Here is a 26,086-nt window from a genome sequence, read left to right on the forward strand (position 1 = left end):
ATATTCATGTTATAATCATAATCTAAAAGTTTCATGAAGATCGTACGTCCATAAAAAAAGTTATTAAACAATTAAGTTCTCATAGTAAGCGCACACTGCAGCCCATGCGTGTTTATGCGTGGTTGCTTGTGTGTGTTTGTGTTTGTGTATGTGTGTGTGTATGCGTTTGTGTATGTATGCGTGTGTGTGTGTATGTGTGTCTGTATGCGTGTGTTTGTATGTATGCCTGTGTGTGTATGTATGCCTGTGTGTGCGTACGTGCGTGTGTGTGTGTGTGTGCGTGTTTCTTGTGTAAGCTGAAAGACGCGAAAAATTATTGAAATATCTATTGCTCCAAGGGTTCAGGGGATCTCGTAGTCGAGCAGTCTCGACTAGAGCTTTCTTACTTGTTGTTTTTACTGTTGCTGCTTTCTTCGTGACGCCAGAGACCGAAAGGCGTCAACAGCGAACTGCAAATGCCAATGCATGCGACAACAGCTGCAGCAACTCAATTGAATGCGCTTTGCAGTGTGGCGGGCTGATCGAAGGGGGCTGGCTGGCTAGGCATTTAGTGGGCGTGGGCGTGGCTCAGTTGGCTGGCCAAAAAGTTTTAATAATGCGAAAACAAAGTTTTCAATTGTTATTGCCGTTGTTGTTGTTGTTGTTGTTGTTGTTGTTGTGCACTTTGCGTATAGCAGAAAAACTTTTCAAATTGTCACGAACTTCGCTGGCACTGCTGGCCGACAGGTGGCGCTTTGTCTAATTGCATATGTGCGCGCGCTTCTATGCGGAAGTTGCTTATAGCACAGACAGAGAAAGAGAGAGAGAGAGGGAGAGGTAGGGAGGGAGGGAGAGAGCATGAAAATTATTTGCATCTCTTGAAGTTTTTGTATCATTCTTCAGTTTCTTCTTCTTCACTTAAGTTTTGCCTTTTGTATTTGTTGTGTTTTTTTGGTGTCAATGACTTGGTTTGGTCTCTTGCAAGTTTCTTTTTTTGGGGCGGCCGTCGCGACGCTCTCTTTTCCATTTCTTGCTGACTAATGCAGCCGGCAGCGACGTCAGCGGCAGCAGCAGCAGCGACGTCAGCTTCGTCGGCTGACCGAGACGCGTGTGCATTTAAATTTTTAATGTTTTGGTGTTTTAATACCCATCAAATGTGTTGCTATAAAAGACGGGCATATATCAGAGTTGATGATGTTGATTGATGTCGAGTTGCCATGTGGAAACTATATAGAACGATATTTGTGGAAACTATGTGCAAACTGTGTAGAACGATATTTGTGTGCCTGAGCATGATTGATTAAAGTTGTTCGCTGAAAAAGTAAACACTGGTATACACTATATGTTCTAAATTTTAAGTCTGTAGCTTCAATAAGGTCGAAAGAAACTGCATTCAGATGGACGGAGAGCAGGACAGACATTGCATAAAACCAATATACTCATTTCAGTTTCGTGAATGAGTTTAAAAATTATCGCAGCATATCATGAATGTTAGCTCTAGCTCAGTTCTAGCCCTGAAACGTGCGAAACGTGGCTAAAAAGGTGTATGATTCACTTGTTAGCCGCAAGGAGCAAAATATTAACTGCAATTTTGGTAAAGTAATGGTCGAACAGAAATGAGAAGTAGGGAGGTCTTAAGAAACTAAATTAAATGTTAGTTAACAGTGTGTTGTATGTTAAACAACAGTGAATCTACAGTGCTACAGTTCTTAAGCGCCTATCATAATTCTGTGTATCTGACATGAATTTAAGCAGTATCTGTTAGTCGTAGACTTCCTAATTGTGTGCAGCTATGCTTGTTTAGTCTTTTGTCTTGCTGTTTCTCTTGATGATTTCTCTGTGAAACCAAACTTCATTTGCATATTTGTTGCACTCGCTGTTGTTATTGTTATTGTTGTAAATGTTGTTTTTAATACTCGTTCGTTAAATTGTAATGAAAGAGCATATGGAAATGGAATATGCATGTGGAAATCGAGATCATTAGTATTCAAGAGAATACTCTATGTCCAAGTTAAATATAAGAATTGGTCTTTAGGTACTCGACTTCGGGGCTTTTTAAAATGTTTCAGATTCAGAATCCAAATAACATAAAAATAGAAAATGATTTTATAGTTGTTTCAGTTTCATGTTGAATTCAAGCGTATCATTGATATGCACTTAAAGCTCTTGGCGCTGATTCATTGTTAATCAGCTGTACAGTTCGACCCGTGAACTATATGTGCGAGCCCTTGACAAATAAGAGAGCGAGAGAGAGGAAGATAGAAGATGAAAGTTGTTTCTGGAACCACAGTGTGTATTCTGCAGTCGGTGCTTGCTTGTTTCATTTTGTTAATTTGTTTGTTTGTTCTTTTCTTTTCCTCGTTTGTTTTTTGTTTTTTTTTTCGGTTGCAGCAACTGATTAGTGGGTCATATTATGCTAGAACTTTCAGTCGGAGAACGACTAACTGATTGCTGTTGTCTTTTCCACTTGCCTAAAAACATTTTCCAATTTGTTTTTGAATTTTTAAACATTTTTTGTTGTATTGATATTTCGTCTTAATGGACAACAACAGCTGTTGGCTCAGCGGCTTTTTTTTTTTTTTTTTTTTTTTTGTTTACACTGTCATAAATTTGGTGGGACTCGTGCTTAAATTGTCTATTTATGATTTGCTGCTCGCTGCCATATGCAATCTTTCACTGGCAGCTGCCGCGCCCTCCCTGCCCCCAGCACCGCCCACCTCCATCGCTTTCCGGCTTGCGTAAAGTTTTTTTTATTTATAATTTGTTTTTATTTATTTATTTATATGTTTTTTGTGCTTGCGGCATATTTTTGGCATTGCCCTTGGAATATTTGACATGAATTTTTTCGTGATTATTGTTGTTGTATTTGTTGTATTGCTCGTAAATTGAACAAAGAAAATGCGAAAGTTGTTTTGCCGCATGGGAAAAATACAGCACAGACAATTCTATATGTATGCCCCTCTCGCTCGCACCGCCGCACTGAATGTCGCTGAGCAGAGATCAATAAACTTTTGGCAAACAACAAGAAAATGGAAGCGCAAAGAAAACAAATTAAAGCGCATAACAAAAAAAAAAAAAATAATAATAATAATAATAAAAAGTAAAGAAAAGAAAAGATTACAGCTGAGCAACAAAGTGGAGAAACTGCGAGAGAAACAGAGATAGGAGAAATAAAATATAGTTTGCAAAAGCAGAACAGCAAAAGGAAGAGCGAGTGCGCGAGAGGGAGAGAGAGAGAGAGAGAGAGTGATAGGTGAGGTGTGGGGAGGGGAAAGACTGCATAGCGAAAGCCAGAGCGGAACAGAAGGGGAGTGAATATATGTGTGTGTGCGTGTGTGTGTCATTGGCAGTGAACGCCGGGCGCTTGTCATGGAAGTTGTTGAAGTCGAAGTCGAATTCGAATTCGAATTCGCAGTCAGCGTCTCGTCTGGCCTGGCCAAGGCAAATATGCATTCTATCCCCCTCGCCCCTGTCAGGTTTATTTATATAATCGCAGACAATAAGCCTGCACACACGCACTTGTTGTGGCAGTCTATGTGTGTGTGTGTACTTCTTTTTTTTTTTGGCACAGCAATAGCTGCGTCATCATCATTAAAGTTGCCGGCTTGAGTTCGTCTGAGACACTGAGACTTTCAGTTTTTTTGTATCTCTTTCTCTTTTGCTCTTTCTCTTTGAACTCAGTGACGCACCGCGCAGCGGATCGTTAGACAGGGTTGTTTACTTCCTAGGAGCAACTGAATCAACCTACACATGTCACATAAAATATATATTTGATCATTTTGTTATGCTTAAAATGTAGTCTATAAAAAAAATAAATAAAAAAAACTATGCAAGATGTAATATAATTAGAAATATATATATATATATAAATATAAAAAAATATATAAATATATATATAAAAAATATTAATATATATAAAAAAATACATAAATATAAAAAATAAATAAATATAAATATATAAAAAATACATAGATATAAAAAATTAATAAATATAAATATAAAAAAAAATATAAAATAAAAAAATTAAATTTAATGTAAAACAAACAAAAAATTGAGAAATAATAATTATTTTAAAAAATTATTAAATCTAGTAAATAATAAAAAAAAATATTTATAACCGCTAAAAATGTTTGTAGCTATCCATTCATTGACATATAATACAAAAATATATAAGAAATTCCAAAAGAAGTTAAATTTCCTAGAGGGTATCTATGCGTTGTGCATTTTGCTGTAGACACGCATCCATCCTCAGTTTTCTTTTTCTTCTGTGTTTGGCAAACGTAATAAACAAGCGAATATCATTTATTTTTATCAGCTTTTTCTGCTGTTTTGCGTGCGTTTTTTTTCCGCGTTTCTATTTGATTTCCTTTTTTTATTTCTTATTTTTTGCTTCTTGTTGGTTTTTTCATTTCTGCCATTTGGTGGTTGGCAACGTTTTTAACATTATGAACTTTTTGCACTTTGCAAATAGACAAAAGCTGCTCCGAGCAGGTGTGCCAGGGGGTGTGGCATAGGTGTTTCTATTTGGTCTTTCATATGCAAATGCCAGCACACGCAACTTATTCCATTTAGACACAAACTACAAATGTCAAATGTGAAAGCCGAATTTCTATATACAGTATATATGTATGTGTTATTAATTTCCTCTCTCTTTCTCTCTCTCTCTCTTGCAGGTGCGTATCCCGATGTTCGATGTCTGCCTCAAGTCCTGGATTATTGAGGCAGCCATACGAGTTACATAAAGTATACTATATATTGAGATAAATATGTATATAAGCTGTAAATATGTAAGTTAATGTGTCACAGTGAGTGACATTAGTCAAGCTACAAACACGCATACACACACACACACACACCCACACCGACACACATTCTGGCGCTAATCAAGTTGACCTTTTGCATTAGGTTTTCTCTCTTTTGTTATTATTTGCCGCTCGAATTAGACAAATCAAATAAATAGCGTACAAACACACACTAGATATATTATATATATATACTATATATAGCATATATCAGCGGCACACAGTTCTCACAGTTATCTCAACAGGGAAGATATTTTCTCTCTTATGAAAGCAAAGCTGATTGTGCAAACCCTTAATGCAGCTAAATCTAATCTTACGATTAATTGGGGAAAAGCAAGCAAACACCCTTGACAGAGGGTAAAAACAGCTGACGGCAAAAGATTTGAGATTCGTTTGTGTTTTTGTCGCCGTGCAACGCGTCGTATGCGCGATATTGCATTGAATTTACCGACTCTCTTGCTCTCGCTTCTTTCCATGCCCGTTCCGCACTCTCTCTCTCGCACTCACTAACCAACTCAATTGCTTTCAATTGAGCGCAATTCATTGACTTTTATTGCACTTGAGGCCTGCTCTGCGATCAGCTGTTTGTCAATTAAAGCCAAGCATTTTGGGCACAGTGCGCGCTAACAGTTGACGGCCAGCCAAAGCTGTTAATCTCCCAAGTGTCAAACAGTGTGACCCAGTTAAGATCGATCGATTGATCGCTCGTTCGATGCGCCATAACTGGTTATAATGAGGAAATCAAATACAAATTAAAAAGTCAACATTAACAGCAAACGACGACGACGACGACGACGATGACAACGCCCCTGTCGTAAAACTTGGGTAAACAGATTTTGGTATACCCTAGATCTATTAAAAGTGTTTATGGTGGCTAGAGTGAATCAATGGGAATGTGTTTTATAGACCTGAACCATTGTATAGAATATATTTGAGAGCAATAATCGAATCATGCATGTCTATACCAGTTGGAGATTAGGAATCTTTTATGAAGATCCATCCTGCTAATCGATAAGTATTATCGTTTTCAGAAAACCAATGGGAAGAGCTTTAGTTTTTCATTGGAAATTCAACATTAAAATGTTTCAAGGCACGATCAGAATTTTGTATAAAATAATCGATAACTTGTACATGAAATCGATTAACAGCTTCAGCTTTTCATTTGAAATCTTTGGGAGATGAATCGAATGGAAGGAATCAAGAATATTTAAATTGATTTATTGAATCTAATTGATTAATTGAATCTATATTTCATTACGCTCATTTCAAAAAATACTGAATTTAGTTTTATTTCGATTGTTAAAATTTTAATTAAATTATATTAAATTAAATTATAAATTAAATATTTTGAATTCCTGTTAAAAATTTGATAAAAATCAATTGAATCAAAGTTCAGTTGAGTTTATCGAAAATTCGTTGTCAATATTTCAACTTTTTGTTTTATGCCACATATTCCATAGAACATATCGATTATCTGCTAAAACTTCCATTTCAATTCGTTAAGTAAAACAAGAGTTACCAAACAAAAACAAGCATCGCCTTTGAGTAAACTTTAAGCATAATTATGAAGCAGCTATTTGCCACTCTAAAGTTTTGCATTTCCTAGAGTATTCCACTTCTTTAATACACACCTAATCTACCCTTTAGTGGACTTTTATTTCGATCTGTTGTTTGTTTTTCAATTTGTGGCTTCTCTTTGTTTGCTCTGAATTAGCATAAGTCAATAAATTAGTCAACGTGTTAGGGACGCAGTTTCAAAAGCTAGCTTCATTTTTTTTTTTTCAAGGTACATTTGGACGTGATGCTGCGGTTGCTGTGGCTGCTGCTGCTGTTGCTACTTCTTCTTCTTCTTCCTATATATGATATATGTTTTTGATTGCTTTGCCTTCGGGGCTAAAGTCATAAAAAACTAAATTTTTTGTCGTCTGGGTCAATAGACTTTTGGGATTGATTGTAAATGTTGTGGTTGTGGTTTTGTTGTCTCTTATGTTTTATGATTTGGCTTTTGTTATAATTTCTAACGGAAGATTTTGTTGTTGTTGTTGTTTTGTTTTGTTTTGTTTTGTTTTGTTTGCTGTTTGTGACCCGCAGCAGCCATAAAAAGGTCATCAAGTTAAACACAAAGTTCGTTGTTTCACTCACAAATTATATACATATATTTTGTGTGTATCTTTTGCAGGTGCTAACAGAAAATTGTATAAAAATGGAGCAACAGCAGCAACAATTGCCGCCAGCAGCAGCAGCAGCAGCAGCAACACAAATTACTAATGAAAATGCAACAAGTTCCATGGCCATGCACTAAAACAAAAATCTGTTATCTTTCTATCTCTGTCTCTCTCCCTCTCTCGTTCTTCCTAAAAAAAATATATATATATATATATATTCAAATGAGAAAACCAAAGTAAGCAAAATATTTGAATACGTGACAAGTGCAAAGCAAACATTGAATAATCGAAAAACAAAAAATTCCAATAATAGACATTAACTTTAAAAAAAAACTTGCATAAGAAGAGGAAAAAGAAGAAGAAGTTGAGATAACAGCAAGAGGAAACGAAACTGCGGCAAGAATTGAAATTTGATTTGAGCAATTGTGATGTAAGTTGAGAAAAACAAAAAAAAACAAAAAACACAAATACAATTACTTAATTGTAGTCTATAAGAAAATAACTGAAAAAGTAACTGGAAACCAGAGACTGTAGATTGGAGACTGCAAACTATAGCATTATATCATTCAATAGTGAATGCCACTTGGGTGAGAGCCAGAGCTCTATTGAACAAAAACTATTATACATTTTCAAGATCTGCCAAAAAATAATAAAAACACGTGAAAGGGGCCAAAGCTGTGTCAAGAAAAATATCTTAAAAATTTTTTTTCATATCTAAAAAATATAATTATTTGAGATATTTCATTATGTGTTTATTTTGACAAAAATTTTTTTTTTTTTTTTGTAATGTAAGAATATATTTGATAAAAAAAAACAATTATTTGAATGCAATTAAAGTTGAGTAAAAAATTTTAAGAAGCTTTTAATGTGTTTCTGAAAGATCATTCGAAAGCTTTAGAACAGGAATTTAGTACTGACATACTTATATAACTTTATTATATGAGCTTTAATCTGCTTTTCATAAAAGTACAACTTTTTAAGCAGTCAAAAGTTAAATGAGCTTCTTAAATAACAGATTTGTATCCTTAAAGCTCTATAATGAAAGCTTCACTTTTAGTGAAAGCTTTTGAAACTTGTAAACCTAATTTCACATGGCTTTCATATAGTTTTAAGGTTTAAACAAAAGTATTATACACAGATTTTCCATTATTAATGGGCTCAAAGCATTTGTTAGCTTTTTAATAGCAGCTAAAATAATATTTTTCTAATTAATCAAACTTGCAAATCAAGCTTCAGCCTACTAAAACTAATTAGAGCTCTAATATGCAGCCACAGCGCTTAGTATGAACTTTCAAATAAATTTTTATTTTTCATAAAAAGTTTGCGATTCATGATTAGATTCGGGACTACAATATAAGTATTAAGGAGCCTAAACTTTGTCAATAAATAGTAGAATTAGTCTTTCTATATATTATTTAAAGCACGCCCAGGTAAAGCTCGCATCAGCTTCAGATTCTTCTGGCAGTTACCGCATTAATTATACGCCTCATTGGTCAGCACAGCGCAGCTGATTGGCCCCGTCTGACGGTTTGTCCGTCTGTCTGTCTGTCTGTCAGCCTCAACACCTGCACAATTTGAGCTACTGCATTCCCTGCGGCATTGAGTTAGGCCAATCAGTGCACACACATTGCTTCATCCTATTGATGATGATGATGTCTTCTCTCTCTCTCTCTCTCTTTCTGCTCCTGCCGTTGCCTTTCTAAGCCAATTTGCGTGCCATTCGGGCTTTTTTTTTTCCCCTTCCTTGCACAAGCTAACGAAGCTGTCTTCGATGTCCCCTGGGTTGCTAAAGCTCCACTGCCACGCCCAGCTTATTAGCGTAGGCGTTAATGCTGATGCTGCTGCTGCTGCTGCTGCTGCTGCTGCTGTTGATTACGTGCTGCATTGCTCAATCGATGGCGTGGCATAACCCTAGGGTCGATCGGAGGGGGACAGAGCAGACTCAGCTCATCATCAGCCATTTGTTTGCATTATGAAATTCACAGACACTTGTCGAGCTGACATTTCGCCAGTTACCAACTCGGTAGCAGCTGCGGCCACCCAATGCAGCTATATAGCTATATCAGATATGCTAGATGGATGTATCTATATTGTGTTCTCTTAGCTTTTCAATGCGTGTCGCCCGCGTGATTAATAGCAGCAGTTCGCATTAATTATAGCGACTCAACTCAACTGTAGTTCGCTCATTTTCCACTGCCTGCCACAACTGCTGCGGCTGCTGCTGCTGCTGCTGCACATTCGCTCATTAGTCTTTTATATATAGAGGTTTCTTGCTCAACTTGCAGTAAAAGTTTGTGTTAGCTGCCGCTGCAACTGCTACGAAATATCATCCAAAACCCAGCTCTGATGAATTGTTATTTGGGGTTAATTAAATTGCAGGCAGTCAAACGAAGGAACGTGTAATTATAGCTGGGTATATCAAATAGGGTGACAGATGAAGAAGGAGAAGGGGTAGGGGTAGGGAATGCGGAAGAAGCTTAAAAGACGCTTTATTTTCAACCTAATCGAGCTAATAAATAAATAATAATAATAAGGATAATCACAAATGACAAATGGGATTCATTAATATAAAGACAAGATTATGAATAATGGAAAGGATAATAACCAAATAAATTATAAGAATTGTAAAGATTATGACAATACCAATGTTAATGACAGTCATAATGACAATGAAGATGGAAAGACTAATGCAAATAAAAGTTGCTTATAAGAATCATATCTATAATGACGAGGATAATGATAAAAGAAAGAATAATGAGAATCAAAACTATAATAGTAATGATAATAACAATGATATTGATAATGAGAATGGTAATGAATATAATAATCATGAATGAATGAATAAGAATTATAAATAAGAATAATGCTAAGCTTGATGTCAATGATAATAATCTACATTTTCATTGTAATATAATATAATATAATATAATATAATATAATATAATGTTAGTAATAATGATAATGAGAATCACATTGATAATGGCAATGGGGAATAACAGCTACTGATGAAAAACCTTTGAAAAAGCTTTTAATGATATTAGTGAAACTAGCAATGATTATGATAATGATAATGTCAATGACAATGATAAAGGCAATAATGAAATGAATGTTCGAAATAATGAAATTGCCAATGTTGATGATATCATAAAAATAAAAATATCAATAATAATAACAATAAAATATATTAATAATAATAATTATAGGTCAGTTTAGTATATAGTGTTCACACTTAACACATATATTAATTAAGCAAAGAAATCCTTGAGTCAATAGCAATTGGTCAACAAAATGCGCCCACAACACCAATTGGAGATGTTAACGGGAAAATATTGTTTATAAATTGTTAAATATTATTTTTGTTGCCTTGATAATCGAGCTGAAAGTGAGCGCAGCTTACTTGAATACTTTTGTTTGGTGTGTGGGTGGGTCTCTTTGTGGCTGAAATGCAATTGAAACAACACTCGATTCTCTTTAAGCAGCGGCTACAAAGCGCAGCTGCTGCAGTTTGTTGAGTTGTTGCACAGGTGAGGAGCAGGTGATGTTGCCGCGCCTCTCTACTTGTCCCTGTGTTTGAGCAGCTAGCAAATGGACTAAAACAAACGAATCAATAAGTGAATGAATGCGACTCAGCGAATGAATGAATGAGTCGTTCACTGTGAATGTGAATAATTGACAAGTGCGAGCGCCAATAGTTGCAAATATATATATATATAGAAATTGCAACAACAAATTGTGTTGGCGATCAGACAGATGCGGGGGCTGTCTGTCTGCAGCTGAAAGCAAAAGCAAAAGCAACAACAGCAACATAGACAACAACAACAACAGCAACAACTGTTAGCCACATTGCAGCTTTGCTGAGCAAACATTTCGCAAAGAGAAACTTGGAGAAGAAGGTGGGCTTATTGGGCAGGTGTAGGCGCTGCAGGCAGACATAACTTATGTAATGCTTGTGCCTAATTAAAATGCTCAACAACAACAACAACAGCAGCAACAGCAACGGCAGCAATATTGTCTAGCGCAGAGTTACAGCTGCAACTGCATTAACAAACGCGAGTGCATTCGAAAATTGCATTAACCCAAAAATGTCAAGAGTATACACTGAGCGAAAAAAGAAATGATGCCGATAACATTGTTGTACAGTGAGAAAATATGTCAAAAATAAACCTGTAATATAACTAACCAAAATATGTTGCAGAGAACTAAAATAATTAAGGGAATTCGATTAGTAAAAACAACAGAATTATGGGAAAATAAATTTGTAAACAGTTAATATATGTAGCAAAATGAAGTACTCGACTAAAAATCGGTATATTTTATTTATTTTTTTTTTTATTAATATAAACCAAATTTTAATTAATTAATGTTAAGAATGTTTTCTGAAATTGACTTAAAATTTGTTTCAATCTAATATCATCTAATATCATTTTTTTTTGTTATTCTTATCCCCGCCACAACAATTTCTCTCAGTGCATTGCAAATTTGCCCAAATTGCAAACTGTGTGAATTTATAGATTGAAATTTTCGGCTGACGCGCAAAAAATGTCAATTGCAAATTGCAATGATGCGTTGCTAATGGACGGCCAACTAGACAGCTGGCAATATCGCTAGCAGTATGCAACTATATATAATGGAGGCAGAAACTGATTTTATACAGAGCCCATGGGGCGTATGCGTTATGTTTATGGTTGCAGATTGCGCATACGCCGCATAAACAGCATGCATATGCTCTCTCTCTCTCTCTCTCTCTCTCTCTCTCTCTCTCTCTCTCTCTCAAGCAAATTGCAATTTGAATAAGGAAAACAATGCAACAGAATAACAAACACAAACTGGCGAGCTTGATCGACTACCTAATACTCGCTCGCTGTGAACTTGAGTGGTAACTCTATAGTTATGCCACGCCCCAGGTAGGCGAGTGTTTAAGTTGTTATGGCCCATTCCTATTCGCTCACACCCAATATACTCTCTTTTTATTGTTCCCGAGCGAGCAGACAAAAATGTCACATTCAATTAACTGCGCGCAACAACAAAATGTTTGGCAGCCATGTCACGCCCCATATACCCATTTTACATGCATGTTCCCGCATATAGGTACACAGATGCAATATCTAGCAGAATCTGCAGCCGAGGGGGAAAACAATTTTCATTTTAGCTAGCGGCAACTGCTGCTCGGGCTGCCTGTGTGAGGCATTTGCCATATATTTCTGGCTGCTGCTCTGCTCGTAAAAAATGCATTTTCAATTTTTATGTTTGCTCGGGCATTGAGTAATGGCCATAAATATATGCGCATCTCTGTGTGTGTGTGTGTGTGTGTGTGTGTGGCCCCACAACTCAAACAACAACCAAAAAAAATTGTATTGTTTCATGTTGCATGTTTTCTCTTCTCATGCTGCCCCATCTCTCTTCTCTCAGTTGACAAGTTTCCTCTCTGCATAGCTCTGAGTGCTTTCCTTACCGCAACACATTCAGTGTGTGGTTAGCATTTGGCTTGCTTCTCGTGTGGTCAGGTCAAGCCGCGAGTTTGGTATTTTTAGCCAGCTTAAATGAGAGCCAGAGCATCTATATTGTCTATATAGATTGGCCGATACTTGGACTTTATGAAAAACTGAAATTGAATCGATCTAGGTATGATATAGATATATTTAACGTTAATTCAGTAATGAATGATAAAGACATTCTTATTATGGCTCTCACAATACAGAGAGAATATTTCAAGTTTAAAATAGGTAAAAAAATAATGGACAAAAACTGCTTATTTAATGAGTTTTTTGTAGTGCAATAAACCCGTTATTTTAGACTATAAGACTTCGCTTGATGATTCCTTAATGAATCATACTCAATGGCAAAAAAGTCTGTGAAAAGTAAACAGTCTGGCTTAACTTGACAAAAAAGAAACACAAAGCATAAATAGCGATTGTAAAATATTGTTTTTAATTATTATCTTGAAGTAACATAAAGATATATGCACACAGATAAGATATACAATATAACATAATAGATTGTTGTGCTGTCATTGTTGACATTGAATTTAAGAGGCAATAAAAGATAAAGATGTATTTATATAATATATGTGGAGATATATGGATAGATACATGTTAAATTTTGTTCCTATGAATTTTAAGGAAGTAGATAAAAATAATTGAAAAGTTTTACAAAATTCTGAAATATAAACCAAGTTTTCGAACCCCCACAAATTTAATTGAATATAATAATAATTCAATAATAATAATATAATTTAATTATCAAGAATTGCGCTCAGAATAATTTCAAATATTCTTGTCATCACGTTAAGACTTATTTAGATACATTTTGGATATCAACAGAGTATCTAGAGTAGCCTAGCTAAAAAATCTACTTATAGATAAATGATAAATAGATAGATAAATGATATAGATACTATAAATAAATAAGAACATAAATTACATTCGCCATAAACCGCTCCCAATTGAAATTCCATGACAGCCATAAGGATATCAATAATTATTACTACAATCGATTCAATTGCATATCCTTGGCATAAGCTCCTGCTGCTGCTGCTGCTGCTCTGCTGCTCTGCTGCTGCGCTGCCCACAACTGTGTAATCAAAATGTGTGTGCTCACTGTGGCATGTCGATGCTCTCCAACTGTATTTATCTCTATGTTCAACAACTGCAAGCATATATCACAAGGCTATCTCGCTCGCACTGCCACAGGCAGCGACAGCGGCAGCAGCGGCAGTTGCTCTTGCCATCCCTTTTGCGCTGCCTGGGATGCATTGATATAAATGGCAAAACGCATTAAAAACTTGAGCCATAATCAATCTTCATATGGCAATGCTTCATTGCCTGCCGATAGAGATAGAGGTAGAGAGAGAGTGAGAGAGAGGGAGGGAGGGAGGGAGAGAGTAGGAGTGTGACAGACAGGCTATGGGTTAGCCAGAGTTATTGCTCATTAAATTTGAGGTTGACGTTTTTGGGGGTTGCAAATTGTGAAATATTTATCGCCAGGCAATTAAATGATGCACAACAAATCAAATATAGCAACTGCTTATATAACAGTTGTATAACAGTGGCACAGCTGCCTCTCTCTCTCTCTCTCTCTCTCACACACACACACACACTCATATAGCAATCGCTGTGCATTTGCCTGGCAAATATCGAACGGAAAATCAATTCTAATTAAATTGTCAACGTTTTGCTGCTGCTGCTGCGAAAGCTGATTATGCACCTGTGTGCGAATGCGAGTGTACATCTGTGTGTGTGTGTGTGTGTGTGTGTGTGTGTGCGTATCTGTGTGTAATTGCATTGGCCGTCAATCGTGTTTTCACTTGATTCGCCGTGCAGTAAACCAAGTTACCAGAGAACGCACTTCCATCCGCTGGTTTGCCCCCCGAACCAAATTGAATTCCACGTTTTAAATGCGTTGCAGCGAATTGAAGCAAAAACAAGATGTTGATTAAATCAATGAATGGGCGCATAAATGGCTAAATGAATGATGCATAAATTGCAAATGGCAAATGGCTAAGTGGAAAGTATGTGAAACCTAACTAGCCCAATTTTCAATTGACCATTTCGCATTGGGCACTTAGCAATTTGCATATTCAAGTTGATTTCGTATGGGAAATAATCAGTGCATGTTAAGTGGTTTGTCCTTCGTCCTGGCCAAATGGAACCCAATATACGTGTGTGTGCTGAATGCAATTAGCTGGCAAAATAATATCAGCTTTATATAGATGGAATATAATTTTTAATGCATAGAGACAATTATTGGCCTATAAATTTATTATATATGTACAAGGTCTCTCTGCTGCAAAGTAATTCCCATTAAGTGTATGCATAGTGTTGTCCTTTAAGGGGTCTTAAAAATTTTGGTAGACATCGTGGACAGTATTCGAGAATATAACCTCCTTAAGGTGCTGCCCTATTCCGAAAATGTATGACTCAATTTTTTAGAATACTCAAAAATCGAATATGCTCTAAAACTTAACTGAACATTTAAAATTGAATATAATTGAGGCATATGATGACCAATATAATGCCAACTAATGAATCTTTTATATTCCCAAAGAATTCTGATATGCTCAATCAGAATCTGACGTTAAAATATCATCATTTTTTATACTTGAGTTAGGAGCTATCTGCACTGACTTATGATTTCATTAAAAATGATTTAAAAAATATTATAATAAATTATATCTTTTCCAGAATTCCCTTTTAGCCATTTTTGCTGTAACAAAATTTCTATCATCAGATATATGAAATTTCTTTCAGACCAAGAACATCATTTATGAGAGTAAAATATGTTTTAACTCTAATCAAATTGATAAAAGAAATTTATATAGATTTTTGTCATCACATGAGAATTTAACTAACATCTAAATAAAATTCATAAAAAATAGTAAAATTAGAATTTAGTAAAATTCCATTGCAAAATGTATAGCTGCTGTTAAAATCCTTTAAATAAAATCGTTCGTATAACGATTTTTCAATTAAATTTGACGTCGACGCGCAGCTGCTTTAACTAAATATTTAACTATACACAAAACTCACATAATAACTAAACTGGAATGTATGTACACATGCATATATAAATATTCACTTGTGTGTGTGTGTTTTATTTATGTATGCGAGCTTTGGGAGTGGCCATCATAGTTGGTCCTGCAGTTAATATTTGGCCAGCGCTGGAATGTAGGCAATGAAAATATTTTGCCATTGTACTCGAAAAAATGATGTCGTTGCTGTTGTTGTCGTTTGTTGTTCCTCCTCCTGCAAGCTCAATCTCTGCTCGCTCTTCAGTCTGCTCATGTATGCATGTGTGTGTGTGTGCGTGTCTGTGTATTTTAAAGCCACTCCCCAGCTGCACATGATACACATGAAAAATGTACTGCAGCAGCAGTAGCAAAGTCAGTTTGTTATTGTTATTGTTGCTGCTACTGCTGCTGCTGCTGCTGCTGCTGCTGCGTCCGGCTGCTTCATTACATTTTGCACATGCTCAAAAAAGACAGCAACATGAAATTTATTTTTTTTTTTTGCCGGCATTACCTCGAAAGTTCTACAAACGCTGAGCTGAGCGTAAGACAAGAGCAAAAGAGGACGAGAAATTTGGGGTTGCTGTCGCTGTTCGCTGTCCGCTGCCTCTGTCATTGCCTTTGCCTGTTTCTGCCTGGGACTTTGGCTGGTACCGTTACTATTGACTTTGCCTGCCATGTCGCTGCTCCTATTTCCATTTCCTTTATCTCTGCTTCTACTTCGGCCTCAGTTGCAACTGTTTTTGTTGCTGTTGATATTTCCCTTTGCCTCTGCTAGTTCGCTCTCACTCTCTCTGTCTCTCTGCTGATTCTAAGGCTTTGCTATTGTCTTTCTCTGAAGCTTTGCCTAGGACTCTGCTCGAGCTCCGTTAGCGTCTCTGCTGCTGCCATTGATATTTCCTTTGCCTTTAGCTCTTCCCATTCCGCTGCTAATGCTGTCGCTGCCTTTACCTCTGCCTCAGTCGCTGCTGCTGGCTGACTCTCCTGCTGCTGCTGCTTCGTACACTGACTCTGCTAGGGTCTCTGCTGCTGCAGCCGCTGCCATTAGCTCTGCTTTTAATACTGCTATCTCCGCTGTTTCTGCTGCCATTGCATATATCTATGCTACTGCTGCTGCCTCTGCCGCTGCCTCTGCTGCTGCTCTGTCGACATCTCTAGAACTGCTTTCATTTTCCATTTCCACGACCTCATTTTAGCCGCAGCAGCAGCGATTCCTGCTGCAGCCACGCCTGTTGTTGTTGCTTTTCTCGTTCGTGTTGTTGTTGTTTTTTATGGCTGTTGTTTAGTCGGCTGCATAACATTTTTTAGTAATTTTCGGTTAGGTCTATTTTGGTGTGATTTTGCCTCCGCTGCAATTTATGCGCTACTGCTGCCGCTGCTGCTGCTGCTGCTTTTCCCTGCGGCTGTGGGTGGCTAAACAGACACAAACACACACACACACACACTATATACTTGTCTTGTATATAATGCCACAGTTAGCAGAGCGCATGCGCTTTATTTAACAGCCGTCGATTTTCACAACACGAATTATTTCTGTTTCCTTCTACAACAATGGGCTTTTGGGCCCCGGCGCAAGTTTCATTCAATAGACTAAAGCCGGGACCTGGCTTAGGCAAAAAACACACACACATACACGCAGACCCATCAGCATGCACACTCATACACGCATATATAAATAGCGCCTCATCTGCTTCCGGTTGCGTCACTTGGCACTGCGTCATATTTCTGTTGTTGTTTGTATGTTTGATGTCCTGGCTTCAACTTTTATTCAACTTTGCCCTCTGAATTGGTCGAGCCACCCCACCACCCACTCTGCTAGCTGCACAGCGCACGCAGCTCCACGTTTATTTTGCAGCAGCCGCAAAAGCTTTAATTGAGGTCGTCCATTTAAGCTGCGAGGGCACGAGGGGTGGCTGGAGGATAGCAGGAATTGTTGGAGGAGGCTGCGACTGCATTCTTTAGCGCCCAGGGCTCGTTGAGCCACGCCCACTCGACTCGAGCTTTATGTAATTTTAAAGCCAGTTGCAGCAGTAGTTGCCGTTAGCTATGCGCATTAAATGCGCATTACTTTATATAAAATTGAATTCAGTTTAATGCAATTTATATTTCTTTGAATGAAACAATGTTAATTATTATTCATACATATCATTTGAAACATGTTAATATATCAATTGATGAAAATTTCTATACAAATATAGAAATTTCGATTCCTATTCAAACAAATAAATCTCTTAAGCCATAAAAGCTAAAAACACAAACTTCATAAATCTGGAGTGTTAACTTATCTATTATTCTATATATCATATATATCTATATATATCATATATATGTATATACACATATGTATCTATATATGTCATTGTTTGGTTAACAAATTAATCTTTAATTTCGATAACTTTCTCATTTCACCCGAAGAGCGATCAACTTCGATCTTATCTTATGCTTAACTTTGAGTAAAGAAAGCGATTATAAACTATATGAAAAGTGAGAGCGTTTAAGAGTTGTTTGTTTTTGAGAATGTCAACGAATATTATAGGTTTTTCTAGAAGAGTTTAGTTCGATTTAATGTAAATTAACGTAATTATTCTAGTTATTTTAACCTAAATCATGGACTAATCATATTCGCGATAAATATCTGAAGTTAAGCTAAGCTAGTTTGAGATGAACTAGATCCATGGCCACCTAATTTGAATAATAATAGTAGCCCTTAATAATTATATAAAGGTTGTTCTTGTATTATATTTAGTTGTTCTATCAATATATCATTTTAATTGTGTAGAAAAAAGCTTCATATAATTTGATTAATTTTTTTTTTATTTAAATACTACATTTATTTAGAAATCTATGTGTACAATATTTTACCTTGTAATCTTTGGTATTTATATAGGTTAGTTTTTTTTTGTATTTTTTTTTTTTAAATTCCCAGGGCACATAAAACTTTAGCTGCGAAGTTTCGTTTACATATTTTTTATACAGAACCTTATCTTGGAGCTGTCATGTTTTATGGATCTCAATTTGGGCTCAACTATATTTAGAAATGTATATATATAGTGTGTATATTTATGTATGTATATGTGTATGTATGAAACATGCTATTCCCACGTAAATTGCTTGTTTACATGTGATGTATGCTTATATGAGTGTGTACTGTAAGTATGTATGTGAGTGTGTGTTGGCATGCATGTGTGTGTGTATAGGATTGGAATGCCTATGAACGTATGAGTATGTACATATGTAAATACATAAATAGTCACGTATTTATATCCTCATGTTAGTATGTGCGTGTGTGTGTGTGTGTATGCATACATGCATACATGCATACAAAAATATGCATATAGCCCGTGCCTCTGTATGCATCTGTGAGCTGTCATTCCCGTGTCCTTCAACTTGCCAGCAACAGCAACTGCAACTGCTGCTGCTGCTGCTGCATCTACCTCGTATGTTGATCAATTTGCGCTGTGGCAGAATCCCTTAAAATTACTTTTGACTGCAGTGCGAAAATTCACGTATTTGATGCTCAGAGGGTTGAGCTGGGCTGGGCAGGGCTGGGTCGCAATGTCTGCCCCGGCAATGATTGAATGAAAGGCTAAAAGGGGATTTCAGGAATTTCAACTTGCACAAAAAAAGTTGCACACTCAAACCCACACACACACAGACACACATGCACACACAGCCAGCACATACTATATACAGAAATAACCTCAAACAAGGACGTTTGCTGTGTGCGAGCAACATTTCGCCCAGGCTCAATTTGTGGGCGGCATCCATTTACCGTATATACATATACATATATTACATAAGCGCAGCATACATAGTCAAACACGCACACACACATACACATGTAGAGTGAACGTCACAGTAATGCAATTTACAGCTTTGCCCAAACGCCCGAAAATGTGCTCGCCCAGCTCTCGTTGTCTCTCGCAATTACTTTACTCTGCTGACTGCGACTGCGGCTGCGACTGAGACAGCGGCAGCGGCTGCTGCTGCTTCTACTGCTACTGCTGTTGTTTACTATTACTTCTCGTTCTCTCTCACTGCTGTCGCTCGCTCTCTTCGCCGTTTGGCGCAACAAATGTTGCCATTGCTCTTCTCGCTGTTGTTGTTGGTTTTGCTTTCCTGCTTGGCTCTCTGCACTTCCCTAACCGGGGCGCAGTTTTAGCTGGATTGATTTTTCGGGCCCGCCTCACTGCGCATGCCGGGCATCTGGCGAGCCGCTCTTGGCAAATGCAATTGCTGCTCACCATGTATATACATATATACAGTCCCTACACACACACAGATGGACATACATAGATACTATATGCTCTGTGTTGTTTTTTGTGCCTGAGTCATGCGCCCACCCACAGCCAGCAACATAATTTCCAGCCATAGCTGGAAACTGCAGCATTACCTTATATACATGTACATGTATATATAACTGTTATATACCTATTCATATATACTTAGTGTATGTTCTACATGGCCATATTTTAAGTGCTTTGGGCTCGTTGCGTTGTTCTCTGGGCGCTTAAAGCGCTTAATGCGGCTTTAAAAAAAAAAAAAAAATGAATATCTTTTGGCAAACGGATGACAGAGCATTGGGGCTTCAATTCATCAAAGCTGACTGGGATAGACGCGCACAAACACACACATACACATGTGAATGTAAAGCTTTTTTTGAAATCCAATTAAAGCCAAATTCTGATAACATTATTATTAGTATTACTATTGTTATTATTGTTAACTGGAATTGGCAATGTGAACCAAATTCTTAGATTTCCACTAAAAAAAAAACGAAACTAGTCTAGACTAAAAATATGTATGTATATCAGGTATACTTTATCGAAATTATAGTTTGATAGATCGATTGTCTGGATTCTTGCTTAAGTAAATTATATAGGAACTTGTTGGAACATGTTTTTTCGCATGTGCGTTAGTTGCCATGAATAAAATATATTCCTTAAAAAGTATAAAATTATAGTATATGAGTGTTACTTGTCTGAATGTGTATTGTTGTATATACATATATCGAAATTGTGGCTGAGGTCCGTCTTTTTCTAAATCGTTGATCCATATATCTATAATGCATAAGGTTCTTGTCTCATAAGAGGACACGTAGAACATATTTCATATATTACATTCAAAAACAGAAAATGTTTAAATATTAAGAGGACAACTCGAGAAAATACATTTACATACCACCACCTATATATTACATACACAGTATTTGTGGATTCCTGTCATTTCCAATAACTAATAACGTGCCCTTAGCATATTCGTGGCATATTTCGAAAGCGGTTTCTCTTCCTCTTCTTCGCACAAAAGGAATGTCGTGAACAGTTTTAACTAAAGGTCGTCGCGCCTGTATTTTCCCCTGTTGGATAGAAAATAGGCCTGTCATTTGTTTCACCTTCTTCTGGGCCTTTTTGCGTCGCATGTTAATTTATGGCTGGGGTTGATTTTTCATGCCAGGTAGCGCGAAACACCAAGTTTTTACCTGAGTATTGCGTCGTTACATTTTCTTTTGTTGGTGTCCACCCTAATGATAACAGCGAGCAATAACATAAACAAACATTTGCTGACACTGTTAGTAACAGTTTGCTGTTATTAGCTGCTTGAAGAGTAACGCTACTATTAGTTATCTGTAGCTGCATCAATTATTGTTATTGTACTTATATATTTTAAATTGAATATTTATATATTTTAGTATAATATTGATTAATTGCAATGTGCTTGCACTCATTTGGCGCTGTTAATAAAAATAATACAACTTGGCAGCCCGCACATGCTTGGTGATCTGGCAACATTGTGCTGCGATCGCCGCTCGTGTTTGGTTACGCGAATATCGGCATGAAAACGGATTGAGCAATTAGTAGAAGCGACAACGCGATCAGCGAAACTGTATAAAATAAAATCCGCAAAATAAAGAGCAATATTAAAAAAATAGATGTAATAAAAAATTTTCTGTATCAAACAAATAACAACAAATACTGTGTGTGTGCATGTGTGTAAATATTAAGAAGAAACCGGTTTTGATATATTTTTTTTTTGCTTTGCGCTCTCTACTGTCCAGGCACCGGCTACAGCTACAACTACAGCTTCAGCGCCAGCTCTTGTTTATGTGTGTGCGTGCGTTTGTGTGTTCGCAAATAAAATACAAAAAAAAAAATTAAATACAAGAAAAAAGTTCTGCCGCGTAAACAGACGACGACGTCGGCAGACGTTGAAAAATTTGGCGCCGTTTCTTTCTTTTATATATATATAATTTTTTTCGCCGGTGAAATTTTTGCTCGCGTGTGTGTTTGTTTCATATACATATTTTGTTGTTGAAGAAATTAAATATTGCATATAAATATTTCTTTAAAATACAATTGGCCCGATTTCATTTGCGCCCATGTTAGAAAACAAAAGGCGCCCATTTGGCGCTGCTGAGAAAAAGCCGATCCTTCCACGGATACCCTTTCCATACAGCACCTGTAGCAGCAGCCGCCGAAAATTGACAAGGTTTTTTGTATAAAAACTATTATGCGGAGGTGTGTGTGTGTGTCTGTGCTTGTGGGTGGTGGTGGTTTCATTATATAAATATTAATTATGTCAAAAGCAATTCCAGAATACGCTGCATTTGGTTTACAGTGTTAAAAAACAGCGCGAAGAAAACGTTTGCTTGCTGATCTTGTGACTGCTAGACTGTAAATGCTCAAAACAATGAATGTCAAACGGTGACCGAAACGATTGGAAACTGTTTTGCAGTGGGTTAGAGTAGGTCAACACAATAGGCTATCGCTATAAAAAACGGTTCTTATATAAAATTATGATTTTAATTTTTGTGCCAATATAAACGCAATGTTTGCCAAACGGTGAACAGCCCATGGATGAGCTGCAAAATTGTTTTGGCTTTATCTTTAGAGTAGGTCAATAGCTGGCCATCTCGCTCACACGCGCTGTTAATGTCAAACAGTGACTGTCAAACGGTGTTTGTGTGTGTGTTAAAGCAAAAGACTAGCTGAAAACTTAGAGATGTTAATCAAGGACTCTGAAACTGTGTTGATAACAATTTTGTGCTCTATTTAAAATGTACTTTTAATTTTACCGGTGTTCAAGTGATATATGATACACATATACATTGTAAAGACATGCATATATATAGCTTAAATAACAGACATTCTACCCATATACAACAACTTCATTCGCATTATGAATAGAATAACAAACATTATACACAAGTTGTCAACTGTTTTGCTTATCCGCTTTCAACGATTTCTTCTGTTATTGCAGGTCTACAGAAGAACCACCGACAAACAGCTTCGAAAGGAACTATTACGATCGCAGCCGCTTAGTCTATCAAGCCAGCAACGCAGCAGCAGCAGTAGCGACAACTGCCAACAGCAACACAAACAGCAACAGCAACAGCAGCAGCGATAGATCGCGCGCCCGAGATCGTCTTTACAGGAATGGTTCAGCAGCAGCCGCAGCAGCAGCAACAGCAGCAGTTGGTGCGTCAGCTACAAGTAGCAACAGCAACACGACGACAACGACAGCAGCAACAGCAGCAGCTGCAGCGGGAGTGGGCGCGGTTGCAATTGCAGCTGGAGCAGCGACAGCAGCAGGAGCAGGACAAGCAACTGGTGGTGCCGGATTCGGAGTGGGTGGATTTGGTGGTGGTGGTGGGCCACCATTGGGCGATCGGAGCAACAACAACAACATCATTAACCAAAACACACGCGTACCGCAGTCATGGTACGAAGCTGCGGCTACTGCGACAGCGCATCTGAAAAGTCCTGGTGGCAGTGGCAATGCCGGCGTCTCAGCAGCTGGCAGCATAATGAGCTCACCGATCAATCATCATTCACATCCACATCCACATCAGCATCAGCATCATCACTACAACAACACATCCGCCTCGTATTCATCACCCGCCCACTCGCATACGATAGCAGCAGCGGCGGCGGCAGCCGCAGCAGCAGCGGCGTCCATTACGACGGCCATGCACCGGAGTGTGGCGTATGCGGGCAGTGCTGCGGATGAAGCAACAACCACTTTAAATTCTGCCCGCAAAATTCACCTGCACCACAACAACAACAGCAGCAGTGGCAGCAGCAGCAGCAGTAGAAGTCCCGCTGCTGGTGGTGTCAGCAAACTAAATAAGCTGCTCAAAACGACGGCAGCAGCGCGCTGCGGCTCCGAGTCGCCTTTGAGTGGTGCAGCGGCAGTGGCAGCGGCAGCGGCAGCGGCAGCAGCGACGACAAGTACAATCACAAACAATAGTTTTAGTAGTAATAGTTTAAATAATACAATAAACACGGCCACTCCAACGATGCCAATTGCAACAACAGCAACATCTACAAGTGGCAACAGTAATAGCAACAGCAACAGCAACAGCAACAGTGGCGACATTTTAAATGTTGCCGCTGCCGCGTTGGCCGCCGTCGTGGACAATGGCAATGCGACAACACAGAATGTGAACGATGGTCGAGCACCGCGACATCATTTGCATGGACGTAGCACCACCTCGTCCAGTCGCTCCCATTCACGATCGCCGAGCAGTTATAGTAGCTCGCACAGCTCATCGTCGGCCTCATCGCACACATCGTCGCATTCGCACGCGTCCAGCCCGATATCGGGCAATTGTGCCGATGCACTCGTTGGTGGCGTTGGTGGCATTGCAGGAACAGCGCACCGCAGCTCACGCAGTTTGCAGTCCTGTGTGACAGTTGGCAGTAAGTAGACGACAGAGCTGATTGATACCGACTCTATATTAGATTGACTCAAATTCTTTAATTTATCGCAGGCAACTCTTCAAATCCCAGTGGCAATGTGGGCGGCGGGTGTGGCTCCAGTAGCAGCAGCAGCAGCAGTTCTAGCAGCAGCAGCAGCTCCTGTTTGGCCGCCAATCCGGTGGTTCATTCCGAAGATAATCGTCCGTTGGCGATACGAGTCCGTAACCTGCCCGCCCGTTCCTCGGACACATCCCTCAAGGATGGTCTCTTTCACGAGTACAAAAAGCATGGCAAAGTCACGTGGGTCAAGGTTGTGGGCCAGAATTCGGAACGCTATGCGCTCGTCTGCTTTAAGAAACCGGACGATGTGGAGAAGGCACTGGAAGTGTCCCATGATAAACATTTCTTTGGCTGTAAAATCGAAGTGGAGCCCTATCAGGGCTACGATGTGGAGGACAATGAGTTTCGACCCTATGAGGCCGAACTGGACGAATACCATCCCAAGTCCACACGAACGCTATTCATTGGCAATCTGGAGAAGGATATTACGGCGAGTGAGCTGCGTGTCCACTTCGAAAGCTTTGGCGAAATCATCGAGATCGACATCAAGAAGCAAGGACTCAATGCCTACGCCTTTTGTCAGTATTCGGACATTGTGTCTGTGGTGAAAGCGATGCGGAAAATGGATGGCGAGCATTTGGGCAGCAATCGCATCAAGCTCGGCTTTGGCAAGTCCATGCCAACGAATTGCGTATGGATTGATGGCGTGGGCGAGAAGGTGTCCGAGTCGTTTTTGCAATCGCAATTCACGCGCTTTGGCACTGTGACCAAGGTGAGCATCGATCGCATGCGGCAATTAGCTTTGGTGTTGTACGATCAGGTGCAGAACGCTCAGGCGGCTGTCAAGGAAATGCGCGGCACGATAATGCGTGGACGCAAGCTCCAAGTGGACTTTGCGTCGCACGAGTGCCAGGACGCCTTCTATGACAAGCTGGAGAAGCAGCAGCAACAGCAGCAACAACAGCAGCAGCTGCAACCTCAACCGCAGCCACAACAGCCAGCACAACAGCCCAATGCGGGTAAGTAACTGCAGCTGGAGTTAAATAGAGATGATTCCAATTGATATCTTTTACGCCTTTAGCATCTGCCTCCTCGCGCTTTAATCGCTACGAGTCATCACAGTCACGTTCGCGAGCCTCGTCCTTCAGTCGGCATCAGAACTCGAACGATGGTTGTTCGCCGGGCGGCAATACGCCGGGCAGCAGCACCGCCTCCACCGCCACCGCCAGCAGCAGCAGCAGCAGCGGGAGCATCTCGGCTAGCAATGCGATGCCAGCGCCGAGTCTTGCTTCGGCAGTTGTGAGCGGAAACAGTGGAGGAGCAACCGCAGCGTTGTCCTCGACTGCGGGTTGCCCACAGAATGCCATGCCCATGTCGCCGGCGGCGATGGTGCAGGCGCGTATGCGTATGGCGCGCAATGCGAGGCACACCATCGACTTTGACTTCAACGATACGGGTCGACGGTTTCGCAACTTTGACGAGCACGCGAGCAACAACAACGGCAGCAGTGGCAACAATCAAATGCAGGACGAGGAGGCGAACGCGGCGGTGCGCTCAGATTCGCCCGTCATTGCACGCCTCGGACCCGCTGTCAATAGCAGCAGCGCCAGTGGGAGCGGGAGTGGCACTCCGATCAGCGACACGCTCGAGGGGACGCTGAACAGCAGCGGAAGCAACAGTCGTCGGCGTTGTGGTAAGACATCTGTAGATTTGCGCCATCAAGTGCACAATCCACGTTTCCAATTGCCAGAACAACAACAACTTGACGAGTGCCCGTCCAGTGGTGATGAGGGCGTGGTCAGTCCGCGCAAGCGCATCAAAATGGATTACCATCATCATCATCATTCCAATGCCAGTGCGGTGAGTCTAAGCGATAAT

General features: G+C 39.1%; 1 protein-coding gene across 1 annotated transcript in view; it reads left to right on the forward strand.

The window, feature by feature from the left end:
• Positions 1–26,086, forward strand: part of LOC6575770 (protein split ends) — an 83,471-nt gene that overhangs the window by 40,190 nt on the left and 17,195 nt on the right. Inside the window, exons 4-7 of the mRNA XM_044008750.1 lie at positions 22,707–24,148; positions 24,220–25,227; positions 25,290–25,901; positions 25,959–26,068. Coding sequence (XP_043864685.1) covers positions 22,707–24,148; positions 24,220–25,227; positions 25,290–25,901; positions 25,959–26,068 — 3,172 coding nt within the window. The remainder of the gene's footprint in view (positions 1–22,706; positions 24,149–24,219; positions 25,228–25,289; positions 25,902–25,958; positions 26,069–26,086) is intronic.

The sequence above is a fragment of the Drosophila mojavensis genome, unplaced genomic scaffold (assembly GCF_018153725.1).
Source record: "Drosophila mojavensis isolate 15081-1352.22 unplaced genomic scaffold, ASM1815372v1 contig_36, whole genome shotgun sequence".
NCBI lineage: Eukaryota > Metazoa > Arthropoda > Insecta > Diptera > Drosophilidae > Drosophila > Drosophila mojavensis.